The 15,082-nt window shown below is 36.2% G+C and overlaps 1 protein-coding gene across 2 annotated transcripts in view; it reads right to left on the bottom strand.

Moving 5' to 3' along the window:
- Positions 1 to 15,082, bottom strand: part of LOC5504709 — a 63,510-nt gene that overhangs the window by 43,129 nt on the left and 5,299 nt on the right. For both annotated transcript variants that reach the window (XM_048721934.1, XM_048721935.1), the window contains exons 6-11: positions 13,530 to 13,644; positions 10,653 to 10,830; positions 10,258 to 10,396; positions 9,660 to 9,958; positions 8,709 to 8,844; positions 7,796 to 8,157 (exon numbers count right to left, since the gene is read on the bottom strand). In XM_048721934.1, coding sequence (XP_048577891.1) covers positions 7,796 to 8,157; positions 8,709 to 8,844; positions 9,660 to 9,958; positions 10,258 to 10,396; positions 10,653 to 10,830; positions 13,530 to 13,644 — 1,229 coding nt within the window. The remainder of the gene's footprint in view (positions 1 to 7,795; positions 8,158 to 8,708; positions 8,845 to 9,659; positions 9,959 to 10,257; positions 10,397 to 10,652; positions 10,831 to 13,529; positions 13,645 to 15,082) is intronic.

Genomic DNA, 15,082 nt, shown 5'->3' with positions numbered 1-15,082 from the left:
TGTGCACTAGAATGACGCTATGAGCGCGAGCTGTTGTGAAGTTTTTTTTGTTTTTTTGCCTGATGGATTAGAAATAATTTTATAAAAGAAATAAAACCTTCTTTTTGTGCCTTCATTGAGTTTTGAAAACCTAGGTGTTTGTTTGGGGAATTCTCGAGCAGATGTGAAGAATTCGACCTGCTATTTTGAACTCTTGTTGTGATAATTATGCTGATGTATTACCGACGGAATTTCGAGGGGTAAGTTTCTGATTGGCTAATCCAGACAAAGCCTCGTACCCTGCCTCGTACTCTCGTAGAATAGGAGAGGATCGCGGGCGCACCGAAACCACCACGGCTGAAAACCGAGCCTAGGTCTAATTCGAACCATTGCCCTTGGCCAATCGTTCGATTCAATTTAATTGGGTACGATAACCGAGGATAATCGAAACAAAATGTGTAGTGAACATGCAAAGCTTAAAAGAACATAAATCCAGTTGGGAAATTTCAGAAAGAGATTAAGAATGTCATTAATTCAAAGCAATGTCGAACACTGATTGTTTGATTGGTTTTGAGTGGATTCAGTAATTGAAAGCTCCGTACGATTATTGGTGCCTATGATTACCTGTTTCCCTTAACGATTGAGTAGACACAGGGCGCGCTGTACTGTCGCAATTTGTAATAATCGTCGCAATTTGTAATAAAGTTGTCGCAATTTGTAATAAAAAAAGCTGTCGCAATTTGCAATACGCACCCGTCGCGATTTGTAATAAAAAAAGCTGTCGCAATTTGTAACACACCTCGTCGCGATTTGTAATAATCAGGTGTTATTAAAAAGTTATAATTAAAAAACAACTTCAACAAGTAAAACGACTTTTCCCTCTGCAAATCAATCTTAAATGACAAGGGTGACGTCATGGGAATGTCGAGGAATCCTCCTTCACTTTTTCTCCACGCTCGGTTCGTTCAACGCAAACCAGGCCCTTTATTCATATGATTTTTTTTATTATTTTATTGCATCCAATGTTCACTAATGTAGAGCCATAACCAATCTCATGGACATAACCCTGGTGCAACTAGTAAAGGGTATGAACGAATAAACAAATCCATTTTTAAGGCAATGACGAAAGCTCCTTAACATATTAATAATATCATTACAATCAACTAAGTATCTCAAGCATAAGCTATAGAATATAGAATTGGAGATTCAAGCTATAAACTGGCATCGCGCGCAACCCCTTCCCCTTGAAGCTAGTAATTTACTAGCTTATTTTCTACCCTAGCTTATTTTCTGTACTAGCTTAATTTCTGTACTAGCTTATTTTCCGAACTAGCTTATTTTCTGCACTAGCTTATTTTTTGTACTAGCTTATTTTCTGTACTAGCTTATTTTCTGTACTAGCTTATTTTCTGCACTAGCTTATTTTCTGCACCAGCTTATTTTTTGTACTAGCTTATTTTCTGTACTAGCTTATTTTCTGAACTAGCTTATCTTCTGCACTAGCTTATTTTCTGAACTAGCTTATTTTCTGTACTAGCTTATTTTCTGTACTAGCTTATTTACTGCACTAGCTTATTTTTTGTACTAGCTTATTTTCTGAACTAGCTTATTTTCTGAACTAGCTTATTTTCTGCACTAGCTTATTTTTTGTACTAGCCTATTTTCTGAACTAGCTTATTTTCTGAACTAGCTTATTTTCTGTACTAGCTTATTTACTGCACTAGCTTATTTTTTGTACTAGCTTATTTTCTGTACTAGCTTATTTTCTGAACTAGCTTATTTTTTGTACTAGCCTATTTTTTGTACTAGCTTATTTTCTGTACTAGCTTATTTTCTGTACTAGCTTATTTTCTGAACAAGCTTATTTTCTGAACTAGCTTATTTTCTGTACTAAGTTATTTTCTGTACTAGCTTATTTTCTGTACTAAGTTATTTTCTGCACTAGCTTATTTTATGTACTAGCTTATTTTCTGTACTAGCTTATTTTCTGTACTAGCTTATTTTCTGTACTAGCTTATTTTCTGTACTAAGTTATTTTCTGCACTAGCTTATTTTCTGTACTAGCTTATTTTCTGTACTAGCTTATTTTCTGTACTAGCTTATTTTCTGAACTAGCTTATTTTCTGTACTAGCTTATTTTCTGTACTAGCTTATTTTTTGTACTAGCTTATTTTCTGAACTAGCTTATTTTCTGAGCTAGCTTATTTTCTGCACTAGCTAATTTTTTGTTTTAGCCTATTTTCTGAACTAGCTTATTTTCTGTACTAGCTTATTTTCTGTACTAGCTTATTTTCTGTACTAGCTTATTTTCTGTACTAGCTTATTTTCTGTACTAAGTTATTTTCTGCACTAGCTTATTTTCTGTACTAGCCTATTTTCTGTACTAGCCTATTTTCTGTACTAGCTTATTTTCTGTACTAGCTTATTTTCTGTAATAGCTTATTTTCTGTACTAGCTTATTTTCTGTACTAAGTTATTTTCTACACTAGCTTATTTTCTGTACTAGCTTATTTTCTGTACTAGCTTATTTTCTGTACTAGCTTATTTTCTGTATTAGCTTATTTTCTGTACTAAGTTATTTTCTGCACTAGCTTATTTTCTGTACTAGCTTATTTTCTGTACTAGCTTATTTTCTGTACTAGCTTATTTTCTGAACTAACTTATTTTTTGTGCTAGCTTATTTACTGCACTAGCTTATTTTCTGTACTAGCTTATTTACTGCGCTAGCTTTTTTTTTGTACTAATAGCCTATTTTCTGTACTAGCTTATTTTCTGTACTAACTAATTTTCTGTAATAGCTTATTTTCTGCTTTAGCTTATTTTCTGTAATAGCTTATTTTCTGTACTAGCTTATTTTCTGTACTAGCTTATTTTCTGCACTAGCTTTTTTTTTTGTACTAGCTTATTTTCTGTAATAGCTTATTTTTTTGCACTAGCTTATTTTCTGTAATAGCTTATTTTTTGTTCTAGCTTACTTTCTGTACTAAGTTATTTTCTTCTAGCTTATTTTCTGTACTAGCTTATTTTCTGCACTAGCTTATTTTCTGTACTAGCTTCTTTTCTGTACTAGCTTATTTTCTGTACTAGCTTATTTTCTGTACTAGCTTATTTTCTGTACTAGCTTATTTTCTGTACTAGCTTATTTTCTGTACTAAGTTATTTTCTTCTAGCTTATTTTTTGTACTAGCCTATTTTCTGAACTAGCTTATTTTCTGTACTAATTTATTTTCTTCTAGCTTATTTTTCTGTACTAGCTTATTTTCTGTACTAGCTTATTTTCTGTACTAAATTATTTTCTGTACTAGCTTATTTTTTGTACTAGCTTATTTTCTGTACTAGCTTATTTTCTGTACTAGCTTATTTTCTGTACTAGCGTATTTTCTGTACTAGCTTATTTTCTGCACTAGCTTATTTTTTGTACTAGCTTATTTTCTGTACTAAGTTATTTTCTGTACTAGCTTATTTTCTGTAATAGCTTATTGTCTGTACTAGCTTATTTTCTGAACTAGCTTATTTTCTGTACTAATTTATTTTCTTCTAGCTTATTTTTCTGTACTAGCTTATTTTCTGTACTAGCTTATTTTCTGTACTAGCTTATTTTCTGAACTAGCTTATTTTCTGTACTAGCTTATTTTCTGTACTAGCTTATTTTCTGTACTAGCTTATTTTCTGTACTAGCTTATTTTCTGTACTAGCTTATTTTCTGTACTAGCTTATTTTCTGTACTAGCTTATTTTCTGAACTAGCTTATTTTCTGTACTAGCTTATTTTCTGTACTAGCTTATTTTCTGTACTAGCTTATTTTCTGTACTAGCTTATTTTCTGCACTAGCTTATTTTCTGAACTAGCTTATTTTCTGTACTAGCTTATTTTCTGAACTAGCTTATTTTCTGTACTAGCTTTTTTTCTGTACTAGCTTATTTTCTGTACTAGCTTATTTTCTGTACTAGCTTATTTTCTGTACTAGCTTATTTTCTGTACTAGCTTATTTTCTGTACAAGCTTATTTTCTGTACTAGCTTATTTTCTAAACTAGCTTGTTTTCTGTACTAAGTTATTTTCTTCTAGCTTATTTTTTGTACTAGCTTATTTTCTGTACTAGCTTATTTTTTGTACTAGCTTATTTTCTGTACTAGCTTATTTTCTGTACTAGCTTATTTTTTTGTACTAGCTTATTTTCTGTACTAAGTTATTTTCTGTACCAGCTTATTTTCTGTACTAGCTTATTTTCTGTACTAGCTTATTTTCTGAACTAGCTTATTTTCTGTACTAGCTTATTTTCTGAACTAGCTTATTTTCTGAACTAGCTTATTTTCTGTACTAAGTTTTTTTCTTCTAGCTTATTTTCTGTACTAGCTTATTTTCTGTACTAGCTTATTTTTTTGTACTAGCTTATTTTCTGTACTAAGTTATTTTCTGTACTAGCTTATTTTCTGTACTAGCTTATTTTCTGTACTAGCTTATTTTCTGAACTAGCTTATTTTCTGTACTAGCTTATTTTCTGAACTAGCTTATTTTCTGAACTAGCTTATTTTCTGTACTAAGTTATTTTCTTCTAGCTTATTTTCTGTACTAGCTTATTTTCTGCACTAGCTTATTTTCTGTACTAGCTTATTTTCTGTACTAGCTTATTTTCTGTACTAGCTTATTTTCTGTACTAGCTTATTTTCTGTACTAGCTTATTTTCTGTACTAAGTTATTTTCTTCTAGCTTATTTTTTGTACTAGCCTATTTTCTGAACTAGCTTATTTTTTGTACTAGCTTATTTTCTGTAATAGCTTATTTTTTTGCACTAGCTTATTTTCTGTACTAGCTTATTTTCTGTACTAGCTTATTTTCTGCACTAGCTTATTTTCCGAACTAGCTTATTTTCTGTACTAAGTTATTTTCTTCTAGCTTATTTTTTGTACTAGCTTATTTTCTGTACTAAATTATTTTCTGTACTAGCTTATTTTTTGTACTAGCTTATTTTCTGTACTAGCTTATTTTCTGTACTAGCTTATTTTCTGTACTAGCGTATTTTCTGTACTAGCTTATTTTCTGCACTAGCTTATTTTTTGTACTAGCTTATTTTCTGTACTAAGTTATTTTCTGTACTAGCTTATTTTCTGTAATAGCTTATTGTCTGTACTAGCTTATTTTCTGAACTAGCTTATTTTCTGTACTAATTTATTTTCTTCTAGCTTATTTTTCTGTACTAGCTTATTTTCTGTACTAGCTTATTTTCTGTACTAGCTTATTTTCTGAACTAGCTTATTTTCTGTACTAGCTTATTTTCTGTACTAGCTTATTTTCTGTACTAGCTTATTTTCTGTACTAGCTTATTTTCTGTACTAGCTTATTTTCTGTACTAGCTTATTTTCTGTACTAGCTTATTTTCTGAACTAGCTTATTTTCTGTACTAGCTTATTTTCTGTACTAGCTTATTTTCTGTACTAGCTTATTTTCTGTACTAGCTTATTTTCTGCACTAGCTTATTTTCTGAACTAGCTTATTTTCTGTACTAGCTTATTTTCTGAACTAGCTTATTTTCTCTACTAGCTTTTTTTCTGTACTAGCTTATTTTCTGTACTAGCTTATTTTCTGTACTAGCTTATTTTCTGTACTAGCTTATTTTCTGTACTAGCTTATTTTCTGTACAAGCTTATTTTCTGTACTAGCTTATTTTCTAAACTAGCTTGTTTTCTGTACTAAGTTATTTTCTTCTAGCTTATTTTTTGTACTAGCTTATTTTCTGTACTAGCTTATTTTTTGTACTAGCTTATTTTCTGTACTAGCTTATTTTCTGTACTAGCTTATTTTTTTGTACTAGCTTATTTTCTGTACTAAGTTATTTTCTGTACTAGCTTATTTTCTGTACTAGCTTATTTTCTGTACTAGCTTATTTTCTGAACTAGCTTATTTTCTGTACTAGCTTATTTTCTGAACTAGCTTATTTTCTGAACTAGCTTATTTTCTGTACTAAGTTTTTTTCTTCTAGCTTATTTTCTGTACTAGCTTATTTTCTGTACTAGCTTATTTTCTGTACTAGCTTATTTTCTGTACTAGCTTATTTTCTGTACTAGCTTATTTTCTGTACTAAGTTATTTTCTTCTAGCTTATTTTTTGTACTAGCCTATTTTCTGAACTAGCTTATTTTTTGTACTAGCTTATTTTCTGTAATAGCTTATTTTTTTGCACTAGCTTATTTTCTGTACTAGCTTATTTTCTGTACTAGCTTATTTTCTGTACTAGCTTATTTTCTGCACTAGCTTATTTTCTGTACTAAGTTATTTTCTTCTAGCTTATTTTTTGTACTAGCTTTTTTTCTGTACTAAGTTATTTTCTGTACTAGCTTATTTTTTGTACTAGCTTATTTTCTGTACTAGCTTATTTTCTGTACTAGCTTATTTTCTGTACTAGCGTATTTTCTGTACTAGCTTATTTTCTGAACTAGCTTATTTTCTGTACTAGCTTATTTTCTGTACTAGCTTATTTTCTGAAATAGCTTATTTTCTGTACTAGCTTATTTTCTGTACTAGCGTATTTTCTGTACTAGCGTATTTTATGTACTAGCTTATTTTCTGTACTAGCCTATTTTCTGTACTAGCCTATTTTCTGTACTAGCTTATTTTCTGTACTAGCTTATTTTCTGTACTAGCTTATTTTCTGTACTAGCGTATTTTCTGTACTAGCTTATTTTCTGTACTAGCTTATTTTCTGTACTAGCTTATTTTCTGAACTAGCTTATTTTCTGTACTAGCTTATTTTCTGTACTAGCTTATTTTCTGTACTAGCTTATTTTCTGTACTAGCTTATTTTCTGTACTAGCTTATTTTCTGTACTAGCTTATTTTCTGTACTAGCTTATTTTCTGTACTAGCTTATTTTCTGTACTAGCTTATTTTCTTTACTAGCTTATTTTCTGTACTAGCTTATTTTCTGTACGTTAGGTAGAAGTAATCATCAAAAAATGAGGACAATTTTCACGACAGCAAAACTATATGTACTTTAGGTACTTTAGGCACGTTAGCAAATGAAGGCAGACTTTCGTATAATATTTTTTTCTATGTGAAAATTGAGATTTCAGCGCAGTTGAAAGGAGCGACATGATTATAAATAAAAATGCCTATTATTGTATGGTAGCAATGATGAAACTCATTAGAAAGTTATACAGCCAGGCATGGGTTTGTTTCATATTTGATTCCCGCTATCCTAAACGCGAAAAATGATCATACGATGTAAAGCACGAATTGCTTAAAACATCAGCAAACAAGCACAGTTTTCTACCTTGTCTAGGTTTTAAGCAAAACGCGCTTATTTCCTGGTCGGGGTCAAGAGGTTTAAGCACATTTTGCTCAAGTTACAGTATTTTAAGCATAATGCGCTCATGTCTCATGTTTAAAAAAAATGCTTTGACACTCCGAATTAACACTGACTCGTGTTTAAAGTAGATTAAAATACTACACTACTCCTTTTCCGTGATAACTATGACTGCGCATTTCCCCCCAACCCTCTCTCCCCCCTAGGTACTGGCCTTTCATATCAAGAAAATTCAGTAAAAAATTGTCGTTTTTTTCCAAACGCGGTCACTTCCATATAAGGAAACTAGTATATTCCTTATTTGGAAAAACTGCTTGATTCTTGTAATTTTTTAGGTTACCGTACCGCAGGTGCTTCATAAACATTATGACTTGTAATCAGAAGAGAAAAACAGTGACTGTGACCATATTTGGTCAAAAGAGAAAGTATCTGAAAAGAAACTAAGAGTCCTCCGTACCAGTCCCTCAAACCGACAACGTTTTCTTCATATGTGTGTGTGTGTGAATTCTTACATACCTTGTGAGTACTACCATCCTCGGTGTAAAACATCCACCTGCCAATATACCCGCTGTAGCTCCAGTCATCGAAATACTCGGCGTAACTCAGCTTGTACGTCTTCACCCACGCGTACTCTTTAATCGCCCACCACGACTTTCGGTATTTGCCCTGGGTAGCCACGCCTCGGACGTGCACAGGGTGGCCAAAGTCTAGTTGGAGATATTGGTTGCCGTCGTTCTCCAATGCGCACCAGGCCCCCTCGCCCCTTTGATCCCATAGGCGGCCCAGCCAAGGTTCGTGACCGGCGTAATATATGGAGGATGCGGAGAGGGATTTGTCTGGCAGCTCGTAGCGCTCTAGTCCCATGTCGTCGTTGCAATCTGGTAAAAAATAAGGGACACACCATTAGAAAACTGAAAGGAGAGAGAGGGGGAGGTGGGAAGGTTTCAGTCATGCATTTGGTTTGGGTTTGGGCTGGTTTGGGCTGCATGCAGTTTTTTCCAGGCTTTTCATCGTGTATGAATTTTTTTGTTCCTTACACCCTTCCCCCCCCCCCCCCCCCCACTCACTTTTCTAATGGTCCGTCCCAAAGCAATATATTAATAAAAATGAATGGTACAGTGCTGAAGATGAGGATGTCTAGTACCTATATGCCGATTGTGGTGGAATTTCGAATAAGTATTAAGTTAAGTGCTACTAGCACTTTAAAGCAATGAAAATGTTCTCGAGTCCATAAGATCCCGTACCTGCCGCGCAATCCATCAATAAAAATATATTTCCTTAAAATCTTAAAATATTAATTTCAGATACAGGCGTATCAAGAGGAAAGATTGGATGGAAGAAAGATTAGGTAAACCCTTTCCGGGTGGTGCCCTTTAGTGATCCCGGATCCGCCCCTGAATATCCTATATTCAAATTTTGCGATACTTACAATCACACCCGTATAGCTCCACTCGCATGCAAGGTTCACCTTGCCACGTCAGAGGCTGAAACATGACATATCGGGCTCGCCTTGCTTTTAAAAGCGACAGATAAACCACTGTGGTCCTGTCTGTATTTGTTTTGTGCTGAAGAAAATGGTTGATGGAAATTGGAAAGTGCGAAGGTAATATTCATCTCTACACATATGACACCCTAAAATACTGATAACCATGGTAACCGTGATATCTGACATCATTACTACTTTCATCATCCATAACACTAGTACCACCACCACCACCGCCACCGTTATCATCATCATTACTAGCATCACCACTACCACCTCCATAACCACCACTACCACCACCACCATCACCATTACCACCACCATTTCAACCACTACCATCCATCCACCATCATCGTTTTCATCTAATACCATCACTATCATCTCGATCACCACTATCACCACCATTATTATCATTACCATTACGATCACCATCACCATCACCATCATCATTTTATCTTATACCATCACTATCATCTCCATCACCACTACCACTACCACCACAACCATTACCACCATCGTTACCAATACCATCACAGTTTCCACCAATATTACCATGACCATGACCACCACCATGGCCACCACCACCAATACCATCACTATCATCATTTTTATCTAATACCATCAATTTTATCTTCATCATCCCTACCACCACACACACATCATCTCCGTCACCATCACAATAAAAACAATTTTATATCATCATTATCATCATCATCATCATCATCATCATTTACAACACCATCACAAGCTATCGCAATCATTACAATTATCATCATTATCATCGAATGCCAACTGCCTTACTCATTATCATCTAATACCACAACCCACATCACTATCACCACCCACCCATCATCTATGCCACAGCAATTATCGCTCTCGCTATCATTAGTGTCTTACCTGGTAATCGTCTCTCGTGGGCTCGTACATGTACCATCTCAGTCCATCAACGCTATAATGCAGCTTTATCTTAGTAGTCCACTTCTCTTCTGTTGGATGACCTTGGATTCCGACCTTTGACACCTTTCGTACTTCGCCAAGGTCAACGTACAACCCGTCTGTTGACGAGACTCCGCACCAGGCCCCGGCACCGTTTAGCCGAGCTTTCGCTGGTTCGTACCCAGGTCCCGCATCACGTGATGCGTTGAGGCTGGAATCAGGAATTTGTTTGCTCTCCATTCCAAATGCAGTGTCGCAAGCTGAGGGGAAAAATAAATACTTACGTATATGCATGACTCTAATTGAATATTTGGCTACAATGGCAGCGGTCTATGAGCATATTTGAGAGGTATAATAAATACAAAAACATATCAATTAGAGATTCACCATACTTTTAACCTTGTGTTTATTTAAAGTTATTCTACACCACGTCTACGCAGACCATCTAGTTTTTCTACAGCTTGTCTGTAATCTTTCTAGTTATACCATATAGTTAAGTTAGATCTCATCATAGAACCGGACTAAAAAAGGAAAAGGGTCGGAAAATGCCTTGGCTTACTTCTGCCACCGTAGATTTCTGCTCTTAAGGATGGGCGCTGGTAGAACGTTTGGAGGTCAAAGCGAAGGTACCTCACAGTGATGTTATGACGAAGAACATTGGTGATCACAGTGTTTCGGTCCCTGTTCCCCTCAAATGTCTAGAGAAAAAGACATAGCTTTTAATGACCGAATGAGAGCCGTTCGGAAAGTTATGGAGTCGATGATTTATTCGCAGTCTTAAAGAGCGAAGCTGTGTACGGCGAAGTGCGGCCCTCTTATAAACAAATGAGAGTAAACGTAGCACCATAGATGTATCATGAAAATATATTTTACAACTGACAATTACACGGATGATATATTTATCTTTAATTAACAGCATCATATACAACCATTACCATCATCATTAGAACTTACTTTGACTTTGCCATTTTCCTTATACGTGTACCATTCGGTTCCGTCACGGGTGTAACTCAAGGTAAATGACTTGGTCCACTCGTCTGTTGTTGGACTCCCTTGTGTAGCTACAGCAGTGACGGTTTGAACTCCAGGGCCAAGGTCAACTTGGAATGTCTCCAGATGAGTGGGCGATGGTCTAAAAACATAGCCAATAGATAGCAGAGAAAGAGCCAATAGAGAACATCAGCAGAACTAACCATTACAAAATATCAAGAGACATTGTCAATAGAAATGTCCAGGAGATGTAGCCAAAAAAAATCAGGGGTTGTTTTCAATAGAAAGCATCAAGAGAAATAGTCAATAGAAAACAAAAAAGTAGATAGTCAATAGAAACATTCAGGAGATATAGAAAATAAAACCAGCAGTTATAGCCATAGAAAACGATCAAGAAAAAAAGCCAAAGTAGATGATCATGAAAGGGATGTTAGGGAATCCCTAACGGAAATTCGTCCCTTTTATCGTGTCTTCGTTATCTCGAATTGCGCATTTCCATGTTTTTCCGTCATGTCAGGTGGCGCACATGTCAGAGTGTCTCCGTGCAATGCCTGTGCCTTGCACCACAGGTTTCCCGGTTCGATTTCCGGCCATAGCTCCAAGGGTTTTTCTCCGGTTTTTCCGGTTTTCCTTCCTCCACACAAAAAAAACCCATCAATTTTTATTTAAGCTGTGTTCCTTGGTCAAATATGTGACCCATTTCCTCATAGGAAAACGTACACTATGGTTTTCCGGCGAAGGCCCAAAATGATATCCGCGAATTTCTTTCCGTGCTCACGGAATTTCTTCCCGTGCTCACGGAATTTCTTTCCGTGCTCACGGAATTAAATTCCGTGCGCACATCTGGAGTACTATTAGCACACGCCATTTCAATTATCTTCGCATGCCTTTGGAGCCTGCTATAGCGATCATTGGAAATCGAAAAAAAAACATAAGAAGACAAGAACGCTGTTTTTAAATAAGAATTTTTACCCAGACTTAATTTTTCGACCATTATTTGTGTTCAAGGGAACGGGATTTGAAGGAAAAGCGCACACCTTATTTTCCGTGAGCACGGTGTGTGGACAGCGTGCGCACGAAATCTCAAAACCATAGTATACGTTTTTACATGGAGGGTCAGACATAAGTAGTATATTAGTCCAGTCAATCTGTGGTTTTAGGTGGAACTAATTGCAATAGAATTTCTATCAACGGATTTTGAACAAGTGATACAACCTAGTTAACATACTAAAAGTCCCCAAAAATCCCTATGGTGGAACATCCTGAAATTTGTGATTTTTCCATTTCGGAGCAAAACCACAGGGTACCCGCGTCGGTAAAACGGAAAAATAGTAAAATACACGTCTAAATCAGTACATTTGAAAGACCATTGGTCAAAGCTGATTAAATACCCAGTTTGGATATCGAAACAAAAAAAAATTGCTCCTGTTTGATATCTTTTTCCAATATTTCGGTAATCCAAAAACCACAGGGTACCGGCGTCGAAAACACTAAACAAATTTGAAAATTCAATCAAGCCTGAATCAGAAAATTTAAAAGGTCATTGGACAAAAATTACTAAAGACACAAATTCAAGTATCGAAATAAAGCAACTTGTCCATGTTTCATTTTTATTTTGAATATTGTCTCCACAAATGTATTTCTGCATCCTCGCGTCAGTTACTGAAATTTGTATAGAAAACAAACTTACATGTGACAGCAACTCAGTAGCTAGGGTTGTTATAGAAGGCCTCTCGTCACCTCCCAGTGACTTCCGGGGTCCCTCAAGGAAGCCTTATAGGCCCCCTTCTATTTAGGACCTACATCAACGATCTAGCAGACGCCAAGACAAGGCGCATCGCTATATACTCAGACGACACAAAGCTATACCGAAGAATCTCGGTGAAGCTCTTCAGGATGACCTGACAAGTCTAACACTGAAAAAGATCTCGGGGGCACAATATCGAGCAATCTCACATACACCCACATTCTATTTGTGGTGTCCAAGGCCAACAGAATGCTTGGTCTGCTCAAGAGGACATGTGTCCTAATTACAGGTACAGGGTCAGGCGTACTCTATACCTGTCCCTTGTCAAGTCGCAGCTGTTTCGCCACTGAAGTCTGGTCCCCCGGCAGCGTAAGACTTAAAATGTACTATTAGAAAGAGTTAAAAGACGAGCCACCCGTTGAATTCTAAGATCCAAGATCGGAGACTTGAGCTATAAAGAGCGCCTTCTAAAACTCGATCTACTACCCTTGGTCTACGACTGAGAGGAGAAAATATTTGAAATAGAAATAAAACATGGAAAAGTTGCTTTATTTCGATTCTAAAATTGTGTCTTTAATCATTTTTGGCCAATGACCTTTGAAATTTACTGATTCAGACTTGTATTTTCAATTTTTTCAGGGAATATTGAAAAAAAAAACAGGGGCAATTTGCTTTGTTTCGATATCCAAACATTGTCTTTAATCAACTTTGACCAATGGCCTTTTCAATGTACTGATTGAGACGTGTATTTTATTTTATTTTTCCGTTTTAACAACGCGGGTACCCTGTGGTTTTGCTCCGAAATGGAAAAATCACATATTTCAAGATGTTCCACCATAGGGGTTTTTGGGGACTTTTAGTATGTTAACTAGGTTGTATCGCTTGTTCAAAATCCGCTGAGAGAAATTCTATTGCAATTAGTTCCACCTGGGCCAAAAAAAATATCATAGATTGACTGGACTATATGGCTGCTTCCTTAGGCGCCTTGTATGCCTTCAAACCGTCCACGTTGTATCTTTGCTCTCCTAATTCAGCATTCCGGCTAGAAGGAGGGTTGATTAGATTCCAAAATTATACTAGCTATACTTTTTTACCTGAAGGCATTATTATTGTTGAGGCGGCCATAGGCAGGGTTAGAGCTAATGGATCTGCTGTGCATGTTCGAATTTGGTATCGTGCCGTTTTCAAGTCCGAGGGCGCCCTGCAAGGCTAACAGAATGAAACATATAATATGATTAAGTATGGGTACAGCGTGTTATACCTTTGAACTGACTCCAATAGATCATTTTCATGATGTTGCGCGCGCGTCTAAAATGCCACAGACTGGCGGGTCATAGATGATCGCCAAAATGATGCCGACAAAGGGGAATTTGACTCTAGTGCCAAAACTCTGCAAAAGAAGCACTCTCTGGCAGCTTTTCGTCTGTAAACTCCACTTCATACGCCATTTTGGATCAGCTGTGGGCCCCCAGTCTGTGGCATTTTGGATGCGAAACCTAGGGGGTTTTGACACCCTCCCCATGATGCACTTTGTCAAAGCATATTATCAACCGCCGCGCGTCGTGATGGCGTGCAGATGATCTTAGTAATGAAGGCGGTAAGAGCAAGATGGAATAGCTCCGAGGCATTCCGAGGAAGAAACTAGCTTGATTATCGCCGAATGCCTCAACAATGAAAATTCAAGATTTATATTTGAAAACAGATGTTTTCTTTGCCTTCCAAATCCACGGCCTTCTCCCACGGGCCTTAATTACTCAATCCCGGACGATTTAACGATTTAATTACGATACCTTTTATACTGTGTTTTCATGTTTCTTGGTAAGTATTGCACTGATGGTCACGAGAAATTTGTTTTCTACTGCTAGAAATGACTACAAAATAACGAACTTTTAAAAAATAGCGTGCGCGCGCGCCGGGAATGGCGTCATTTTCGATTGCCCGTGAAGGGCGCGCAGACAGTTTGAAAAATATAATACACCTACAATAACCTCATTTTCGAGCCAAAGTTGGCAAATTATTCCTCGAACTCAAGGCTAAGTTGTATTCTTCTGGCAAATCCTCATCAAATCTGTGCTTGATATGTTATTTTAGTTATTCAAAAGCTAAGAAAACCGGTCCGTGCAACCCCAGTAAAACAAGAAGGACAGCAAGATGACGTGATCAATTTTCAGAGACCAGTTGATTCAGGTAGTCTATCTTCAAGGCCAAAATTCGCCCCTTAGGAGTGAGGTAGTTTGGAGGTAGACCCCAATTAATAGTTTACTAAAGGCCTGATTAATCGAACTAGCTAAAGATTAGGGAAGAAAATCCTTAGAATACGAAATCTTTGGCTAAGGAAATAAACAAGACGGCAGGGCAATGTTTCGGAATCTTAGTTTGCATCTCAAAACTCACAACACAAATCTTCTCACCATTATTACACACATGAGCTAGCTTGTGACTCCAACTTTAATTCCTTAGGTTTCATTTTACTTGTTTTACACATTTAATAAGGATAATTATACATTTTCTTCGATACATTTTGACGGATTTTTCCCCGCGAATTTCACGCGTTTTTTGCTGCTGCTGCTACTCAGAAAATCACGCGCAAGTGCTCATGGACAGGGTGTCAAACCCCCCTAAACGAAACCTAAAACATATTTTGCTT

The sequence above is a fragment of the Nematostella vectensis genome, chromosome 14, assembly GCF_932526225.1.
Source record: "Nematostella vectensis chromosome 14, jaNemVect1.1, whole genome shotgun sequence".
NCBI classification, from domain to species: domain Eukaryota; kingdom Metazoa; phylum Cnidaria; class Anthozoa; order Actiniaria; family Edwardsiidae; genus Nematostella; species Nematostella vectensis.
Note: the sequence above shows the minus strand (reverse complement) of the source record. Positions and strands in the feature narration are given on the sequence as shown.